At 43.7% G+C, this 21556-nt stretch overlaps 1 protein-coding gene across 7 annotated transcripts in view; it reads left to right on the forward strand.

Annotated features, from left to right (window-relative positions):
• The window catches only part of RASGRP1 (RAS guanyl releasing protein 1), a 326343-nt gene that overhangs the window by 21396 nt on the left and 283391 nt on the right, over nt 1–21556 (forward strand). The window contains exon 1 of one of the 7 annotated variants that reach the window (XM_085627322.1): nt 8061–8160. The exons of the other annotated variants lie outside the window; for them this stretch is intronic. Coding sequence (XP_085483448.1) covers nt 8126–8160 — 35 coding nt within the window. The 5' untranslated portion in view covers nt 8061–8125. Of the gene's footprint in view, nt 1–8060; nt 8161–21556 lie in introns of those variants that run through there. 7 annotated transcript variants of the gene reach the window in all.

A 21556-nucleotide genomic window follows, 5' to 3' on the forward strand; every position in this document is an offset into this window, starting at 1 on the left:
TCTCATGTTCCTGTATTACCTGAAACCAATGATGCAAAAGATGGTATAACAGAGGTTTGTCACAGTGACGAGTCCAGGGGACCACAGTTGTAGTGTATTCCAAACCATTCTATGGCCGATGCTTGATATGTGCTCACCTGTTATGACTACTGGTTCGGTAGGCCCTGCATTCCTATTTCTGGAAGCAACACTAGCCCTTGTTCACTGTGTTTCAGAGAAACTATGAAAGATATTTTTCTGAGTAGGTTGAAGAATAAAAAGGGTTTCAACCAATGAGAACAGTGAACAAATTCCTCTGTAGATCTAGCAACAACCTAAAAGTATCTACATTGAGAATATTTGGCAGCACAATTCTCACGTTTGTATTCCCAAGGAGGTATTCCCCCCACCCCTCCCCTCAGCACTCCCTTTCGCCTCCCCTTCCCGCTTCACTCGCATGGCAAGAAAAGCATGGACCATCATAATTCATGGAAATGTTTATAGAACGGGACCATGCGAAAGATTTGGATTTTGAATTCTTACAGGGAAGTACGGTCCGGTTTCAACCTCGTCAACCCTTTTGTCTTGTAGTAAATTCCCAAGAACAGAAGACCAAGACAGGTGAGAGCCATAGGCCTCACTTATGTACATAGTGTGCATGTATAGTCGAGCAGGAATTCACACAGCATGCCCTGACAAAGGCCCCAGACCTGAACAGGCTCTGAGCGGGGGCGAAATATGTTGATAAATACACAACAGGTTTCTTTGAACAGTTACTTTCAACAAAAACCTCAAAATCTCCTTTTAAACCATATCCCAGGTACCCTAAGAATAAAAGAAACTGATGGGTATACCTGAAGATATTTTTAATAATATGCTTACCACCTGGATCCCTGCTTATCCGGTTTTGATTTATCTAAGAACTCTTATTCCATCTTTGGTTGAGTCCGCCAGTGTGTGGATAGGCGCCGATGATGAAGCATGTCACGATCAAGTGAATGAGGTGTCTAATCCGATAGCTTTGGATACCTAAGAGGTTCAATAAAATGATCTATTCTTGCATTCATGACTGATTAATTTCTGGATATATTCCAGTTGTTTTTGTGTGAGACTGAGGACTGGACTTCTTTAAAAAGAGAGAAGAATCAGAAATGAGGCAATCATCAAAGTAGGGAAGAATTCTAATACCTGTAAATATGCAACAACTGGTGCATGGGTCTTTGTAAATACTCTGGGTGAGGATGACGGGCTGCATAGTAGGGCTCTGAACTGATCATGATGGTTCTGTATTGCCGTCAGGTACTGCTGACTTTCCTGCTGAGTCAGTATGTGGAAATAAACATCTGTAAATCCAGCGTTGCAAGAATGCCCCGCTCTGATATCCATGGGATTAAGGTGCGCAGGATCACCATTTTGACAGCTGTATAACAAACAAGTTTGTTGACTTTTTGTAAGTCTGATACCAGTCTGTATTTTCCTCCCCGTTTTGGTACCACAAAGAATATTGATTCAATCCCACATCCTTTCAGAGCGGGTGAAACTAGAAAGTAGAATTATTGCTCTTTTTAGAAGTAAGGCTTGCATTCCACCCGTCACGGCTTTCCTTTTTACTGTGCATCTGGTTATTAGAGTTGTGATAAACCAATGCTCTGTCGGCTGGATTGCAAAGTCTTTAGAATAGCCATCGTCTCATGTTAGTACTTGCCATTGTCGATACTTGTTTTCTATCCATCCTCCCGCTGCACTGTCCGTGCAGTCAGGACTTGGAATCTGTGGATCACTTGCTTGTGACTGGGCTCCATCAGACATCATGGCCCTGCCTCAAAATGGGACGTTTTGCTTCCCAAAAGTACTGACCTGGATTTTTCTGGTAAAATGGCTTCCTTCATGTAGTTATTCTGAAGCGATGCAGCATCTTTCTTTCCTCAGCCAATTTCTATTCCATGCCTAGAATTCGATCATCTCACTGGGGCGGCCGCAGCTTTCTCTACGGCACCTCTAAACTCTGGAATACAATCCAGAGTGAGCTCAGAAGTGCTAGCCCCCTTACCATCTTTAGGAAAGGATTAAAAACATGGTTATTCCAGAATTAGACCCTTGGTCGGGCTTACTGTGTTCTCCGTGCCCCCCGGGGTATTCGCGCGGTTTAGAAATCCCATTAACATTCAACTGGGTATGAAAGAGCGTTGACCCCCGTAACAAGAAGTTGATGAATTAAAGATCTCTGAGTTTGTTCAATCTTCTGAAGTTTGAGCCCTAACAGTCTTGGTCTGCAACAGAAGCTCCTGTAGCCCTTGATTCTGCCGACGGTGAATCAAACGTATCGGACAAGAGCTGGGCTAATATTTCCATCTTTCCCAGCATGCCTGTGAGCTCATTTCCCTCTTGCATGTCATTTTACAAGTTCTGAAAGTCTTTCAGTAAGATCTGCAAAGAGTAAACCGCGTGAATCAAATGTATATTAGGAGTTTGCATACCTTTTAGATAGGAGCCTTGGGAATGTTGTCTTATCATCATCCTTCCACTGTTTGAGTACTATGTTCCTAACCACCTCCTGGAGCGGAAGGTCGGTCCGCGAAACAATCTGCTGCGCACAAAAGTCTCTTGATCTTGTTATGCCTTTTTCTGCTCAATTTCTCTGCCCTCTGTTTTGCACCGATTTTTTTCTGCCCTCTTTTTAATTTTCTGCACACTTGTATTTCTGCCCTCTGTTTTGCCTTTTTCTGCTCGTTTCCTCCTGCCATCTCAAGACCTGTGGCAAGAGGAGTTGGCACGACAGAGACCTCGCACCCCAGAACCCAGATACCCCCAAGGGTGACCGTGCCAGGCTCTACAAATGCTGATTGGTTGATTGCAACAGTAGCCCTTCTCAGTGAAATGGCGTGTTTATGTAGAGACTTTAGTAACCAGCTCTCAGCTTACAAGAGGAGAGCTGCAGGTAACAGTCTCTCAGCACCCAGCAAACTGTCATGCATGTGCATCCTGAAAGTGCTGCATAAGGCTGGGAATGCTGACCTGTCTTTGACCTCTGCATGGCATGATGATAGACACAGCCTGGTCCCGCCCCCAGCCCAGCAGAGGTATGGAGAGCATCTGCTATTTCCCACCTCCACCCCACCTCTCTCGCCCCTGCCTCAGCACTGCTGTGTAAGTAACAAGCTGTATACCATGAAACATTCCTGACCACCTGAGAAGGGCATCTGTGACGAAAAACCAGCAGGTCGCCATATGAGGAGGAGGGGTTTATATACTTGAGAATACTTAGAAAACATACTTAAAGCAGGGAATGCTTGAAAAAAGGGGCTCTCTGGAGCGTGGAAGGGGGGCCACGTCGCTTACGAATGACTAGGACGAGGAGCTCTGACGAAGGGTTAATCAATAATCACTAAATGGCTACTAAGTTACAGCACAAGATAGCCCATTACTGAGTAGCCATTGGGCTGCAGCTCACACAACACACAAGAGCATCTAACTGTAATCCCAAACAATAGAGCTGTCGAGTTACTGCTTGCACAAAGTAGCCATCAAGGAACAGCTCATACAAAGCAGCAGCAAAGTACAAAATAGATCATCAGTTACACTTCACACAATCTATTCAGTCACAGAATTGCTGCTGAGATACAACTCACAGGAAACAGAGAATCCCCAAATAGCTCCTTGGTTACTGCTCATGCAAAATGCCTGATCACAGAACAACTCTTAGGCTGCAGCTGAAACAAAGTAACCCTCACAGACTAACTCACACAAAATAGTTACAGAACAGCTCAAGCAAAATATTCAATCACAGACTACCGAATGAATTACACAAAACAATTATTGATACACAACTCACACAAAATACAAAGAGCCTAATTTGAATTTGGAAAACAGGCTACTCTGTCACAAACATGACGGATATCCTGACCGCCTTATTATAAGTGCACTATATCATATGGCCCTTGTAATAAGGTAGACGGCATACCTGTTGCATTTGGGACGGAGCAACGTGTCCATCAATTTTAAATCGAGCCTTTAAAAACAAAATAGCTACAAAGCTACATCCTACAGAAAAAGGCTAAAGAATTTCATCCCACCAAAACATGTACTGAGTTACAGGTCACGCAAAACATGTACTGAGTTACAGGTCACGTAAAACATGTACTGAGTTACAGGTCACGCAAAACATATACTGAGTTAGAGGTCACGTAAAACATGTACTGAGTTAGAGGTCACGCAAAACATATACTGAGTTACAGGTCACACAAAACATCTACTGAGTTACAGGTCACACAAAACATCTACTGAGTTACAGGTCACGCAAAACATATACTGAGTTACAGGTCACACAAAACATCTACTGAGTTACAGGTCACACAAAACATCTACTGAGTTACAGGTCACAACAAACATGTACTGAGTTACAGGTCACACAAAACATATACTGAGTAACATACAGCTCACACAAAATACCTATAGAGTTGCATCTCACGCAAAATAGTAAATCACAGAATAGCTTCTGAGTTATGGTTCTCACAAAATAGTCGATCATAGAATAGCTCCTGAGTTACGGCTCTCACGAAATAGTCGAGCACAGGATAGCTCCTCCTGAGTTACGGCTCTCACAAAATAGTCGAGCACAGGATAGCTCCTCCTGGGTTACGGCTCTCACAAAATAGTCGATCACAGGATAGCTCCTCCTGAGTTACGGCTCTCACAAAATAGTCACTCACAAAATAGCTCCTGAGTTACAGCTCTCACAAAATAGTCACTCACAGAATGAAGAGTTTACTCCAAATAGCTTTATTCAGAGCATCAGTCATCGTAGCTCTGTCTCTAAAATAACTAAAAGACGTTTTGAAGATATCCACTCAAGGGGAGCACCTCACTGCCCCATTTCACCCTTTTCATTCCACACCCTCATTGGTGCACCCCCAAATTGCAAGTGTTTTTTAATTCCCTAAGACTGCGTTGGGTGCCTTCTTGGAAAGGGCGGCCATCTTAGGGTTCTGCTGAAAGGGTCAACATTGATGCAGGAATTATTCTGATGTCTTGGTTTGAGTCAGGAGGGAGTTGTTTCTTCCTTTTTAGGAGTACGAATGGCTTCAGTCTGACACATTGTTTTATCTCCACCTTCGAAGAATGTGTGCGCATTCTGGCAGGTAGAATAAAGCTGAACTCGCGAGACCTCGTGTCCTCGCGCAAGTGGATTGGGGCCGTATCTATGCAAGATCTGGGCCCATCACGCCAGGTTCTTCAGATCTCAATCTGTGAAAACACATTCTTCTCGGCCTCGTGCTAGTACGTGGTGTCTGTTTTTAATTCACACGTCTATTCCTCAAGCCGTACATTTAAAAAGACAAGACGCCACAAACGCAAGCCAGCTCGAGTGCAAAGATGCTATATTGTGTAAGAGAGACTGGAGAGAAACCAAACCAGGCCACCCTAGGAAGTGATCCAGCGCTAAGGACAAAATGTACATATTCTCCTTATGTGTCAGATTCTTATTCATAACAATTCATTCATACATCCATTCATTGGTGGGGCCCATAACACCAACACGCTTCTCATCCACACAAACTCACTCGAATCTGTACACAGGAGAAAGGCTGCTGGGCCAAGTGGGTACCTTATTACCTACCAGGACTCATTTTTCTACTAATTTTTAAATATATATATATATATATATATATATATATATATACATACATATATACATTCTATATACCGTCTTCATAATCCTGACTTTATCATTAAGGCACTCCACTGTTCGGTCGATGGACCAACTAGTTGGTCTGGTTGATGGTGAATTAGAACCAGCTATAACAAAATTAAAGTCTGGGAAACATTTGATATCTTCAGTGATTAATTTAAGAACCACAAACTCATTTCTGGTTATTTCAATTTTTGTATATCTAATCATTTAGCATTCCTTTTAACCTTACGTTTATATACTACAGCTCATCATTTTAATTCAAATGTATTAAAGAGTAATTAGACATTTAGAAATCTCATTTAAGCATGAATTTTTAGTAAAATTGGTGTAAATCATTTACCAATGAACAGGTGACTAATAGCTTCAGGTCGACCACACCAGAATAACCCAAAGACAAGCGTAGCTGCAACTGCATCTCTCGAACTCCTTCCGAGCCCACTAACTCCAACCCACTGCAACTGCGACTTCCAAAAACCCCAGCTCCGAACTGAGCTCTGAACTCCGAAAAGCTTAACCTAAAAAAAAAAAAACTCTCTAACCCTCGTAAAACTGATGAGGGGTTATTATACCCTCCTGTGTCTTACTTCATACAAAATTTGGCAACTTTAGGGGCAGACCAAATGTTCTGATTGGACAGTTCGGGGTTATCAATAGTTCATTGCACTCTTCGCAGTGCAACCTGGTTCTGCATAGTGACTTGGCAATAAAGTTCACATGTTGTCACTGTCCTGCTAATTCTCATGCGGGGAAACAGTAGATGTATCCTTTCAAGGCAAAAGGGTCGTATTGACAGGTTCATTCTTTGTCTCTTCTTTGGTTCACATTCGATCATCTTCTGGCTTGCAGTCAAGTCCCCAACACATCGACCTTGGCAAGGAACACGATGTCAGGAGTTCATGTCACCTCATGATCTCCAAAGCTATCGGAGCATGCGCAGAAATCATTGCGCGCACAGGGTGGCATCTGCTTCAGAGAACGCCATCTTGAGTACTGCGGCCTGGTAGGCCTGAACGTTAACTAAGCGAAAATAGACATAACAGCAAATAATATGTAGAAATGAAGGTTCTAATGTTCAAACCCACGCTAATCCCAATGTATATTAGTATTTTCCTAGCTGCAGCAACATTTAAAGCGATAATACTTACCATACGATAACTTTAAGCCACAATACAATCCCAAAGCAATATAAATCAGGCAGTTTTACTATCTCACCACAATCTAAGGTTAGTTTGCGTACCGTTGTTAATTATTTAATTTAGCCAGGCAATCGGCAATTTAGTCCCCCGTGTATTGTGTTTATCAAGTGCAAATATTGATTAGTACCACTTCCAATGCAAACATGTTATGTAAATTAATTTTTAGAATGAATACATAATTAATTTCATGCAAATTAGAGGAGGTATACAAAATGTTGTTTTTACCTGCTCCATCAGAAGCAGAGTTCACACCAGCCCATAACACCAGGGGGATGCGGGACGATGACGTCACGGGCCTGTTTGGCTTCTGGCAGCCCGTTCAGCTCTGAAAGCATCCCTTCTCCAGTAGAGTAAAACGGATGCCACGGGCCCCTGTGCAAGCACGGGAAATGGGCCCTTTGACTGCTGTTGGGGTGATAAGCTACAATCATTATCTGGGCTCAATGCTCCCCCAGGGCTCTGGGTCCTGGTGCCACTGCACCTGCTGCACCAATGGTAGCTACACCCCTGCCCTTCGGGGAAGTGCCCAGATGGCACAATGGGTGGGCCGGGCCTCTTCAACAGACCCCCCCCCCCCTTCAGAACAGATCTGGTGCCAGCACTTCCGTCTCCACACAATAACTGCACACCTGTCTGACTCAGGCGCTCTGGCAGCTGGGTGGTCGTGTGCCATGCTGGCTGGCATCCCTCACACCCACAAGCGAGCATCCACACCTGGGCACTGACATATACTCACATACAAAGTCAGAGTTATACATCTTAAGAAACAGTAAAAGGTGTGTGCGCCAACAAACTCCTCATTACAGGGGTATTCACGCTCCGCTCTGCGTGGGGAAGCTTGGAACGCCATGGATTTATACCAAGACCACCGAAAGCGCTACGAGGCCATATTAATGGTAGGCGCTAAACCAGTGCACTTAAGAAAACAAAATTCACAGAACAATTAATATGGAAAAAATATATGTGCGGTGGCAGCTAACTTTATAAAATTCGAAAGGCCGGCCGCGCACAAGGATACCATTTCTGGGTCCGGATACGCAACGTCAATCATTTAAAGCGTGTGCGCCTGCGTGCGTAGGTGCGCACGTGCTGTCACTTTTATGTAGAAAGAAGCGCTGCTAGTAAGAAGAAAGGAACGTTTGAGGGTGTGCGGTCCTATTTTGATAATTGCACACCTGGGAGTTTTCTGTAGAGGCGATTAAAGCGTATTTTCCACTTCCCGGCTGGAACGCTGGGACGTATCCTGACTCGCTCTGTGATGTGCTCACACCCACAGGCCTCCGCGGTCTCCAGGTGAGACAAGTCTCGTTTCACTGCTGCGCCTACAATGCAGCGCGTGTCGTGGGAGGTTGGCGCTATGCATGGCCTACGAGCATCGCCGCATTGCCAAGGCGCCCTACGGGTCACTGCAGCTCAGCAACCTCCTCATCTTTACATCTTAGGAAGGAAGGAGAGAGGGTTTAAACGCCCCCTCCCCCGCGCGCCTCCAGGCCCCACTCTCATCCGCCCTTTTGTATAGCGCTTAAACTCATTGCTGTCCGGGCGGTTTTCTGACTCTAAGCTAGAGGTTGCTGGGTGATAAAGGGCTGGCCTCAAGGCTTGTTGGTTATCGGGGAAGCAGAGAGATCGCGCGAGGCGTGACCACGTCACCCATCTCATTTTACGTTTTTGTAATTAATACATGTGCTTTCGATTTAATAATTAGAAAATGTTTAGATTAAATAAACTACCCCGGTAATACTCAAGTACACCGAGGGCCAGTTATTATCCTTGAACACTTTACTATCTTATAAGGATTTGATATTTTGTGGTAGAGAAATTGCTTAGCTAAACAAAATAAAAAGTTGTCGGCTGAACAGCATTAGCTGTCCCCACGGACGTCGATTTGCCAAAATGCGAGGGGTAGTGGAAGTGACATCACATTCCCTTTGACCTGTGACGACTTCGTAGGAAGTGACATCACATATCATAACCCCGGGTAGCACTACAGAAAGTAAGTATTGTCACGTGACTTCTTATCCTGATGATATCATAGGTAGCGACATCACCAAAGTTAAAATATATATATATATAAACAATAAAAGGAGCAAAATTAAAACCAGGGTTAGTAAAATAACAAAAAAGTGATAAAGGAATTGCATATCTGTTTTATACAGGTTTTAAAAGGACTGCAATCATATAAGGATGGAAGCCATTACATACCCAGGAGTAGCCATCCCTTGCCAGATGGCCACCCGGTGCTGCCGGTTACTTCCCCCTGTGTCCAGTTACTGCCCACAGTGCCAGCCGCAGAGCCACATGAAAAGGAACAACTGTGGCTGAAAGGCGCAAAGATCGGGAACAGCTTTGGCTGTAGCAGTGCAGGCTTCAAGCATACTCAGACTCCTGCCAGGAGGGCTGGGGGGGGGGGGGTCGCCCCTGAGAAAATGTTTTTTGAAAAAATGGGGTCAAATTTCACACAAATTGGCTCAAAAGCCAGTGGTGTGGCAAATCATTGTAGCCTGAAGCTTTCCAGGAGCTGACCCCATTTTTCTCAAAATGTGCAGTGGTAGCCCCGTATGTCAATGGTTTGACTCTATACAAAATAGGTGTACACCCTTATACCAAGAATTGCATACATTATGCCAGTGCCATTTGTTTACCAAGAATTACATACAATATGCCATTAAATTATCATTTTCACTCACACACTTGTTCACTTGTTCTGTTTCACTTGCACTCTCTTTCTCTCGGTCTTGCTCTCTCCATCTCTCTGTGGTAAATAATTTAATTACCGGGACTTAATTTGATACAGAAAAATAATAAATATAGCTCAGTAAAATAAGAGGCAAAATCCGTGACATTAGAGGTTCGGAATGGGCTCCATTCCAATGGACGATTCGAATCGTTGACTCCAGGTTCCATCACCACGGAGGTTCAGGAAGTGAAGTACATACTTTATTGATAAGTAATTACTTTTATACAATAGGCATTACAGTGAAGCAAATGCAGGAGGCGTAACAATTGATGATAAGGATAAAACATACATGCGTAGCAAAAGTGGGCGTAACTGGGTGTGACTAAAGAACGTCATCAGGTGTGATGTCATAATAGGATGGTTCCATGAAGGAATTTCGCAATGTCAGCAGAAATACTTAGCAGAAATGCGCGCGCAGCAGCATGACGTATGATTGACGTGCGACTAGGAGGTGAAGGGGATTTGACATTTAACTCTACATGTGGCGACAGATGTCTGGAGGGTCAAGTCAACCTTATCCCAAATCATATCTAACATCCTATGTTTAAAGAACTATGTTATCCAAAAGAGAGGTCTCTTAGAGTAGAATCTTATTCTATACTGACTATACTGACTGTTAGTGCGTGTACAAGCGTCTAAGTGTCTACACTAGATGCGAGGGCAGAAGTCTTCCATAATAATAGGGCTATGAATTACTTGCATAAAGACAGAGAAGCCGGGCCTTTGCTTGGTAGCTGGAAGACTGTTTACTTAAACTACTAGACAGGAATGCGTTGGGCAGGGAGCGGAGCAGATAATTTCGAAGGTGAAATACAGTTTTTGGCAGGCAGCGAGCTGATGTCAGGCACCGTGAGCCGCGCAGAGAATGAGGACAAAGTTCATGGATACAGATGCAGGCTCAGACTGGAGCTCTCAGAGGCAGAAGGCAGGAAAAGCTTGATGGCAGAATCAGGGCCTACTCGCCTGAACTGTAAAATGGCATAAGTGAACCATATAAAGCCGGTGGCCTTTCGTACTTAGGAATGGAATATCCGGCCCATTCATGGCGGATCTGAAAGAGGACATGTTAACGGTGGACGCACATGTATTTGCGTCTTCATAACTGGAACTGGAGGGAACATACATGTACTTGTGATTTATACATGGAACCGTTGGGGTCCAAGATAGGGGACATAACTGATCATAAAAATCCATATTTCCACATTCCCTCCTTGTCCCCTACTTGCCCGTTAAGAGATATCAATCTTCATCAATCCGTTGATCTGTTCATATAGCATCATTTGTTCTTCTTTTTTCTTCTTCCGGGATGAATGAAATCTTGGTGGTGTAATACACGATGTGGCACACAGACCACAGATCGCTGGTCCACATTGTAGACATAGACAGCAACTGAATAGTATGAGAAAGCCAATATTTAGGAAGGATAGGACCTTCCATCCAAAGGTAGATAATACACTCCAAAACCAACCGGACCAAGTCCAGGTGCCTGGATTCTGGTGTATCTGGCTTACAATCTTATGAAGGCGGGTTATGGCTTTATATACAGATGGCGAATTTTCTGGTATGAAAATGCAACAACTTGATCCGATGACCCTACAAGCTCCGCCCCTATCGGCCAGGATGACGTCAAGGACAAGACGATTTTGAAGCACAACAATCCGCATAGCAGACTGCTCTTCTGTTAAATTGCCTAAGGCGGAAATAGTTTCATTCACTACTGCTTCAAGGGTTCTAGTTAATCTACGTATCAGCTTACTATTAGTAACGGTACCTATATAGGGAAAGAGACCTTTATTGAAATCTGTGTATTTTTCCCATGCGGTCTCAGTATAATCGACTATTGGGAGATCTCTCCTTTCTCTATTGTGTACTAACTGAGTATTTCTGTGATAATCAGGAGGAGCTAGGAAAACAGGTGGCAAAAGGAATGCTATATAACAGGTACCATCCCAATCTAGAGGTAGGCGTATATATGCGGTCTGACCACATATAAAATAGGAATGGCGGTAAGCTCTAAATGTCGACTTGCCTTGATCACTAAATTCTATTACAGTGGTGCATCTACTATGGCCCATATGTATGGAACCATTCTTTCTTACACATAATTCACCTTTTACTCGAAATACTGACATGGCGGGCAAAATTGGAGTAGCTTCGGATTCGACATTTAGGATCATAAGATTAAGCGTAAAATTACCTAATCCATATACTTCATTTTCTAGATCAGTTCCTGTTCTTTTGGGAAGTCCCTCCTTGTTGGGGTGGCAGACTTTAAGTAAAACTAAGTTCAAATTTCCCCATACCCAGTTGTCTTGATAAACTGCAGAATTCGAATCTTGGGAATTAATTAAACTAAACCATGCTCCACAGGAGCCGTTGTGTGTGAACGGGTATGGAAAGAGAGGTAGAATTCCTTTATAATTCTGATAGGGAGGGAGTCGGCCACATATCCAACAATTTGTAGCATTGCTAACCTGATGGGAATGATGTAACATACTAATAAAAGTGTTATTGCGCAGCGCAAATCTATATGACAATTCATGCGGAGGTAATTCACTAAAAGAATGTTCAGCAGTAACATTATAAACATGTCTAGAAATAGGATAACATATGTGCAACAATATACTTGCAGTAATTATTAAAAGACTTAAGAAAAACAAAATTAATAACGTCACTGTGCAATGACTACGCAGGGATTTACAGTATGCATGTCGTTTCAACATTTTTCGGGTTTTTTCTCTATTCAGGTCTAAGGGATACATGTCAGAGACAAATTCAACCGCTTCACCTTGGAGAGGACTTAAACAATCAAATTGCCTGACTGGTTAGACCTGAGTTTCAGTTTATATTGTTCGTGATTACTTGATTCAACCAAAGGAAGTTTTGGGTCAATGGGTGAAGACACACGAGGTGTGGTATTTACATCCGATGGTAGTCCATGAAATTTCTTGATATGACTTGAATGTATCCAGCCTTTTCGACCCTCGATCTTCACGGCTGTCCTCGTCGTTAATAACACGAGCTGAGGCGACCTCCACCTAGGGTCCAGCTGAGACTTCCGATCAAAGTTCCTCACTAAGACCAGGTCTCCTGGAATTACGTCATGGGGTTTCACCTCAGTGTTGTCGGGAAAAGCTGCAGCTACCTGTGAACGACAAGATTGTAGTGCAGACATCAAGGAAGCCAAGTAATCTGTCAGCATATTACAGTCAATATCAGTTATTTTGCGTGGTATAGGCGTCCCCCACATATTTGGTGGTCTACCGAAGATCACTTCATAAGGGGATAGCCCTGTTCGAGAGTGTGCTACCATTCTCATGTAAAAGAGTGCAACTGGTAACGCTACTACCCAGTCGACACCTTTCTCCCTGCATATTTTGGACAATCTAATTTTCAGAGTTTGATTATGTCTTTCCACGAGACCTGCTGCCTCGGGGTGTCGGACACAGTGGAATTTCCACTGATAGCCTAACAAAAGTGAAACGTGTTTCATTAGTTCGGATGAGAACGGCTGGCCGTTATCTGAGTAGACAACACGTGGTAAACCGTACCGTGGGAAGAATTCTCGAACTAACTGTTTGGCAGTAGTCGGGGCAGTGTAATCTGAAACCGGGTATGCCTCTGTCCAACGGGAAAGAGCACAGACAACTACGAGAACATATTTGAATCCTCGACATCGTTCCATCTGGATATAATCCATCTGGAGGATTTCAAAAGGGTGATCAGGAGGCTGAAATCCACCCAGTTCTACGGGAATGCTTTTACCTGGGTTAAACTGACAACAGATCATACAGGTACGAACTTTTTGTTTAGCTGCTGCTCGTAAATGTTTGTTGAACCAAATGTGTTGAATGCTGTCTAGCATAGCTTTTTCTCCTAGATGTGCTGGACTATGTACAGTGTTAATAACGACTTGGACCATTGAATCAGGAAGGAACCACACAGATTTTTCCTTTGTCATCCATCCCTGATCCGTTTGGATCCCTCCTAATTCAGTCCATTTCTTTATTTCGTCTGGAGTAGCATGTGTCTGTATGTCAATTACGTCAAGAGCGGGATCCTTAACCATCATGCAATGTGTTGGCGTCGGGACTATTGTCTTTGTCATGTCGGATGTTTGAGTTTGAGCAGTCTGTTTAGCTGTTCTGTCAGCTAGATCATTGCCTTGAGAAATGATATCAGTAACTTTCGTATGAGCTTTACATTTCATAATTGATATTGCAGTGGGTAGATGTATTGCATCTAATAAGGCATGAATGAGGGGTCCGTGCTGAATGTGGGCACCGTGAGAAGTTAAATAACCTCTCTCTCGCCACAGCACGCCGAAGTCATGTACAACTCCGAATGCATAACGTGAATCAGTGTATATGTTGACTTTTTTATTTGTGGCTTGAATACAGGCTTGTGTCAGAGCGATGAGCTCTGCTGCTTGAGCGGACAAGGTATTTATACAATTTGTTTCAATGATTTCAGCGTCTGTTGTGACTGCATAAGCGGCCACTAACTCTCCTGTACCTGTTCTCATACATGAACCATCTACATACAACGTCAGGTCTGGATCTGATAATGGAACGTCTGTTAAATCTTGTCTGGGTTTCGTTGTGATTGTAATAACATCAATACAATCATGTGCAAGTGGATCTGTTCCATTTACAGGTAACAGTGTGGCAGGATTCAATGTACTACAACGTCTGATTTCTATATGTGGCTGAAACAATGTTAATTCGTAACCGGTGAGTCGTGCTATAGTCAAGTGTTGTGTTTGTGTGCGGTTCAAGAGAACCTCTACTGCATGTGGTACTTGTACTGTCAATGGATGTCCTAATACTATGGCATCGCTTTGTCTGATTGCTAAGGCTGTTGCTGCCACTGATTTTAGGCATGCAGGCAAAGCCTGAGCTACGGGATCTAATGTACTAGAAAAATAGGCACATGGTTTGTGTGATCCTGCTTGTTCCTGTGTGAGTACTGACAAGGCAGTACCTTCGCGTTCTGTAACAAAGAGTGTAAACTGTTTATTGTAACATGGTGTTGCTAGGACAGGTGCTTGACATAAAGCTTTCTTTAAACTTTCAAAAACGTGTGTATGTTCCTGAGTCCAAGGGAGGACAGTCAATGTGGCTGCCTCCTGTGTTGTCAATTGAATGATTGGTTTTGCTAGAAATGCATACTGAGGGATCCACTGCCTACAATATGAAGTGAGGCCTATGAAAGCCCGCACCTCCTTTTGTGTCGTGGGTATTGGCATATTTGCAATTAGCTGGATGCGATCTGGTGTAAGCTGCCTTCCCTCCTTGGACAGCGAGTGACCAAGGTAAACAACTCGCTGTACACAGAATTGCAGCTTAGAAGGGGACACCTTGTGCCCCTTTTCGGCCAAAAATTGTAATACCGTCAGTGATGCTTTCTCACATTCAGGTTCGTTTCTAGCGGTGATCAGCAGATCATCGACATATTGAAGCAGGGCAGTGTTGACTGGCATGTGAATACTGTCAAGTTCTCGTTTCAGTGCTTGGCTATAGATGCTGGGGCTTTCTGTAAATCCTTGAGGTGCGCGTGTGAATTTAAAGCTACGTCCATTTAAACTAAATCCGAACAAGTATTGGCTTTCCGGATCTATTGGGACGCTGAAAAAGGCATTCTTGAGATCAATTACAGTAAAGAATGTTGCTTCGGAATCAATAGCTGTCAGTAATGACGAGATATCTGGGACCACAGGGAATTGTGGCACAATGCATTTGTTCAATTCGCGCAGATCAATAACCAATCGATATACTGGCGGAGCCTTTGGATCTGTTCGTTTAAGAATCGGAATTATCGGGGAATTACATACATTGGAGTCTGTTTCCACAACCACTCCTTGGACAATGAGCTCGTCAATAATTTGCAGTAAAGCCACTACAGCATCTGGGGGTAACTTGTATTGTCGCATTCGTGGTAGTACCACTCCTGCCTTTAATGTAACCCGATATGGTGTAATATTCATGCAACCCACATCAGTAGGGCCTTGTGCCCATAAATGTGTAGGTAAAGTCTGCAGTCGGGGATCCATGTCTCGAGACACATAGTGACCTTTGAAATCACGTAAAAACAATCTTACTCCTTCCGGAGAACAACATATTATAGCTCCTAGAGCTTTCAGTGTTTTTATACCTAACAGGTTTTCTGGACATGATTTAGTAAGCAATAAATCTGTAGTTCGGGTTAAGGGTCCTATCGTAAGTGGAAGAGGCTGTGATACTTCATTAACAATAGGTTTTCCTGAAAAACCAAGGGAAATATTCTGTGAGCCTGAGAGGGGTGCCCCTGGAACTTCACTACGTTTTATAGTTGTTCGACTTGCCCCTGTATCAAGTAAAATTTTTCTATCTTGGCCTAATAATTCACTATGTACATAAGGTCCTTCTTGGTCTACAGGGACCTCGATAAGGGGTAAGTCAACTTCCCTCTCCAGGCTGGTTCATGCGTATCGTTGATAATCAGGATAATCATACTGTGCGGTCTGGTACAGCTGTCGTGTCGTGGTTTGTGTGGCAGCAACAGGCAGCGCTGGTGCAGCTGGCACAAACTGTATAGACTGTTGTGGAGCTGGCATGGACTGTGCATGCTGCAATGCTCCTTGTTCATTCTGATCCTGTCTAGGTGGCCGTGGTCTTTCTTGTGTTTTACCTGTGGCGATATTACGCTTCAAGACTGGGCAATCGTGTATGTAATGACCTGGTTGTTTACAATAGTTGCATGTCCCTTTTACAGGTCCTGCTGAATCACCGGACTGTGTCGTACCCTTTTTATGACCTTCAGCTGGAACTGTCTGGGAGACTAGCATTTTCATTTTTGTGTCTTTCATGCGTTTCTTTTCATGTTCTTGTTCCTCTCTGATTCTATTGTAATGGTACTGTAACATTTGTAACATTTGTGATGGGGTATTACCTTGCCAGGTACTCTCGAATTTTAATACTCGATTCTTCACCTGGGGCAAGGAATTTTCAACTAATTTTGTCACAAACAGATGTGGGTATGACTCGCTACTTGCTTTTATACCACTATTTATACCAAAACATTTTTCGAATCGGGCATAGAAATCACTAGTGTCTTCATCTTGCTTTTGTTTACAGGCTGAGATTGCACCCCAGTCTTCCTTTTTCGTGGTTAATAAACGTGGCAGTACCTGTACTAGTAAACCTGGTAGTGCTTTAGTTTTATCCCCAAGCCCTGAACCTGGACCTCGGGCCCTTTCTTCATTTTCTAATGCTGTCCAGTCTATCTTTTGGTCTCCTACCTCCCACTCTTTTTCCTTGAGTTTCTCATAAATGCCAGCAGGCATTAATACCTTTAATATTGTCATAATGTCGGGATAGGTATACTCTCCCATGAGTAACATGTCTTTAATTTCTCGGTGAAAACCCGCTGGGTCTTTGTCATGACTGGGTACCACTTTCTTCATTTCTAACAATTCTATTTTCGATATGGGCGTATATACATATACACGTTTAAACTGATTGTCCTCGCCCTTTATTGGGTGTACTTCTCGTAAGGGATTCTGTCTGTCCATGTAATACGTCGTTCTTTCCTTGATGGGCAGTGAGACACGTTCTGGGCATACAAAAAGAATGTACTGCTTTCTTGATTCTAGTATTTCCTTAATTAACTTAGTACCTGAACCTCTCCATCTATTCGTGAGTAATTCAGTCAATATATCAGGTAACGGACCAGGATCTGAATGTTGACTTTGATAAAGTTTAAGAAGTTGTTGAATCATATAAATCCCAGCTAAACGCTGTTCATCTGGGGTGAGGTTCAAAAATGTGTGTGCTACTGTATCATCACCATATTTTCCGGGACTGTCAGCCCAATGAACGGCTGACCTGGCTAATTCTTGTTCATCCATAGAATCGAGTAAATGATAACCCCTTCGTTCTCGGAGTAATTTGTCAGCGGCTTGGAACGAATGCTCGGGGGACCTTAGATTTATTATAGGTGTTTGGAAATTCCTGTTATTATCTGGACATATCGGACGTATCGGGTCAGTGAAACATCTAGTACTATTACAAGATCTTCCTCTACCTACATAGGCTATGGTTTCTGACTGTCCTGTGGGCAGTCCTGATCCTTCCTCCTCCTCATCTTGTTCAAACTGGTCTACCGTTAATCTCTCTTCGTGTAGGTGTTCTATTTCTTTACGGATCTTTCGGCACATGGCGATTATACATTTTTGCCTATCATGTCTCCCCTCTGATATATTCTGGCTCCATCTGGTAAGGGTTTGCATTATTTCCGGATCTACCCCCGGTCGGTCTTGATTTCTGATTACACAATTTATGAGGAAACGTAACAGTTCCCCCTGTATCTCCACTTTCTGGTATTCCATAGCTCTGTTAATACATTCAGAATCTCGCCCTGTTTGGACAAAATGATATATATTATCTAGATGCATAGTCATTCCTGGTAGCTTTCCTAAATACACCGCAGCTCGTCTGATACGTAGTGATGCCATGATCATTTCGTCCTCTTTTCCGGGCACAGGGTCATATCTACAATCTACAAGAAGTTCCTTAAGCGTGCGGGAATTTATGAGTTTGGGGGTGCGTGGATGTGCTGATTCTTGAAAAGTAAGTTTATTTATTCTGGGTGGCGTAGAAAAAATGTTGGTAGCACCTCCCGTAGCCCCGTCTGGGGTATCGGGCGTGAAAGGATTCGTTGAACGTGATACAGCAACTATAGGTGTGGGCACAGCTGTAGAAGCAGCTGTAGGAACAGACGTGGAAACAGATGTGCTTGCCGGAACTTGTGTCAGGATTTGATGCTGTAGGGATACAGATACAGGATCTTGGCGTTGAACCTCCCCGGCAGACGGTCTATGTGGGGCGAGGTTAGCATACTCGGGAGCTGCTTCATCTAAATATGAGGAAAGAAAGACATCTTCTGCTGTTCTAGGATGCCCCTTAGGATATATTTTTATTGGGAATAATGGGGGTGGCAAGTCTTTTGGTATCCCCGGAGTAGCCTTAGGTAATCCCTCGGCCAGAAGGGGATACATACCATTCATAAGGGCATTTCTTTGTCTGTCTACTTGTTCTGATTTCACTCGTGTACCTTCTTCAATTAATAGATTTTCTCGGACTTTATTTGAATTTTCCTTACTCTTCTCTTCCTGTCTACGTGCTTTTTCTGTACGTCTATACGATTCTTTACGCCATAATTCAATGGCGTCTTTCTGTGATTGTCTAGCTTTCCTTTTCCATAATTCTTCCTCTACTTTCACGATGCAATCTGCATCCCAGGTCCCAGCTGCGGGCCACCTCTGACTTTCTGGTAATTCCTTAGTGTAGTCTACCCATAGATCAAGAAATAATATGGCGTCTAGGCCATGTTTATGATACATGAAGTACCCTGGAGTGTCCCTAGGAGGAATGGGAACAGCTTCTTCGAGTACCCCTTTTCTAGTTGTGATCTGTCTTAGTTTCGAAAAGAGCGGCATACTGAGAACTGATCTGATACTTGGTCTTGAAAAAACTTAATACAATAAACACATTAATGAACAGTCATTCACACCACAATATGCAGGACGTATTAACACATTTAACATTTGACGTTTTAAATGAGCAACAATGATGATGACGATCTAAGAAAACTTAATCACAAAACATAATTCTCGGCATTAACTGAATTATTCTGAATTTTATATACTTGATATACTAGATATACTGCTAAACAGTACAGATACACCGCTAAAACAGTGCAGACCGGATTTGTGTACCCAAACCCGTCTGGACCGGCACAACTTATGTGCACGCCAGAACGCCTCCCCAGTAATGGTACTCACCGGGTAGCTCGGAACGGAAGGCCTCGGAACGGAACTGAACTGAACTGGACTGGACTCGACTCGAAAACTTCGGAAACTTCGGAACATCGGAACTTGGTGGGCCTCTGTATACCTCGGATCTTGCTCTCTCAGCTAGGCTCTGGTCGGGATACTTCGCACTTCTCACCGCCTCGTCTGGGTGTTGATCGCAGCCTCAGTCGCCCCCGCTTGACCGGAGGGAGATACAGGAAATCCTGCTGGTACGCGTTGTTGTCCGTCCAGCTGTGGCAGGAGACCGGGCCTGCAACGCACCGCCGGCGCGTGAGATGAGAAAGTGCCCCTATTCGGGCGCCATTCATGTGGTAAATAATTTAATTACCGGGACTTAATTTGATACAGAAAAATAATAAATATAGCTCAGTAAAATAAGAGGCAAAATCCGTGACATTAGAGGTTCGGAATGGGCTCCATTCCAATGGACGATTCGAATCGTTGACTCCAGGTTCCATCACCACGGAGGTTCAGGAAGTGAAGTACATACTTTATTGATAAGTAATTACTTTTATACAATAGGCATTACAGTGAAGCAAATGCAGGAGGCGTAACAATTGATGATAAGGATAAAACATACATGCGTAGCAAAAGTGGGCGTAACTGGGTGTGACTAAAGAACGTCATCAGGTGTGATGTCATAATAGGATGGTTCCATGAAGGAATTTCGCAATGTCAGCAGAAATACTTAGCAGAAATGCACGCGCAGCAGCATGACGTATGATTGACGTGCGACTAGGAGGTGAAGGGGATTTGACATTTAACTCTACATGTGGCGACAGATGTCTGGAGGGTCAAGTCAACCTTATCCCAAATCATATCTAACATCCTATGTTTAAAGAACTATGTTATCCAAAAGAGAGGTCTCTTAGAGTAGAATCTTATTCTATACTGACTATACTGACTGTTAGTGCGTGTACAAGCGTCTAAGTGTCTACACTAGATGCGAGGGCAGAAGTCTTCCATAATAATAGGGCTATGAATTACTTGCATAAAGACAGAGAAGCCGGGCCTTTGCTTGGTAGCTGGAAGACTGTTTACTTAAACTACTAGACAGGAATGCGTTGGGCAGGGAGCGGAGCAGATAATTTCGAAGGTGAAATACAGTTTTTGGCAGGCAGCGAGCTGATGTCAGGCACCGTGAGCCGCGCAGAGAATGAGGACAAAGTTCATGGATACAGATGCAGGCTCAGACTGGAGCTCTCAGAGGCAGAAGGCAGGAAAAGCTTGATGGCAGAATCAGGGCCTACTCGCCTGAACTGTAAAATGGCATAAGTGAACCATATAAAGCCGGTGGCCTTTCGTACTTAGGAATGGAATATCCGGCCCATTCATGGCGGATCTGAAAGAGGACATGTTAACGGTGGACGCACATGTATTTGCGTCTTCATAACTGGAACTGGAGGGAACATACATGTACTTGTGATTTATACATGGAACCGTTGGGGTCCAAGATAGGGGACATAACTGATCATAAAAATCCATATTTCCACATCTCTCTCAAACACACACTCACAATACAGATAGCGTAAATGAAAGCCCAGACCAGAAAATGAAAGCCCAGACCAGAAAAGATTTTAACAACGTTTCGAAAAGTTTACCCACAAAGACTTCCTATTCCAGCGTTGCCTGTTCCATGTAGGTGGTTCGTTCCCGATTGATTTCAGTTCATTTGACACTTTGTGTCCAGTGCCCCCCCAATTCCTGCACTGCAGTGAAGCTCCCTGCAGCCTGGGCCTGGAGGGGGGGGGATGCTCTGTCACTGAAACAAGTGTAACAGTTGCTTTGCAACTGTTTACATTCTCAGTGATCAAAGCCACAGTCTGCTCTCCTTCTAAGAGGTTCCGCGCACCCCGGAAAACAGATTTGTCTTTTCCTTGTGCATCTTGGTCACTACAGAGGTAAGGGTCGCAGGAACTGGACAGCATGGGGCCTAACTGCTAGGGCGGTCGACCTCGGAGCTGGGGAACTGGGTTCGAATCTCGGCAGGGACGCTCAGCATTCTGTGATTCTAGGCAAATCACTTAATGTCCCCTGTGCCGAACAAAAATGAATGTGTCCGTCTGTAATGTAACTGGTGCTCGAGTAAAGCGATCGGA

This window comes from Triturus cristatus, chromosome 9 (genome assembly GCF_964204655.1).
Source record: "Triturus cristatus chromosome 9, aTriCri1.1, whole genome shotgun sequence".
Taxonomy (NCBI): Eukaryota; Metazoa; Chordata; class Amphibia; order Caudata; family Salamandridae; genus Triturus; species Triturus cristatus.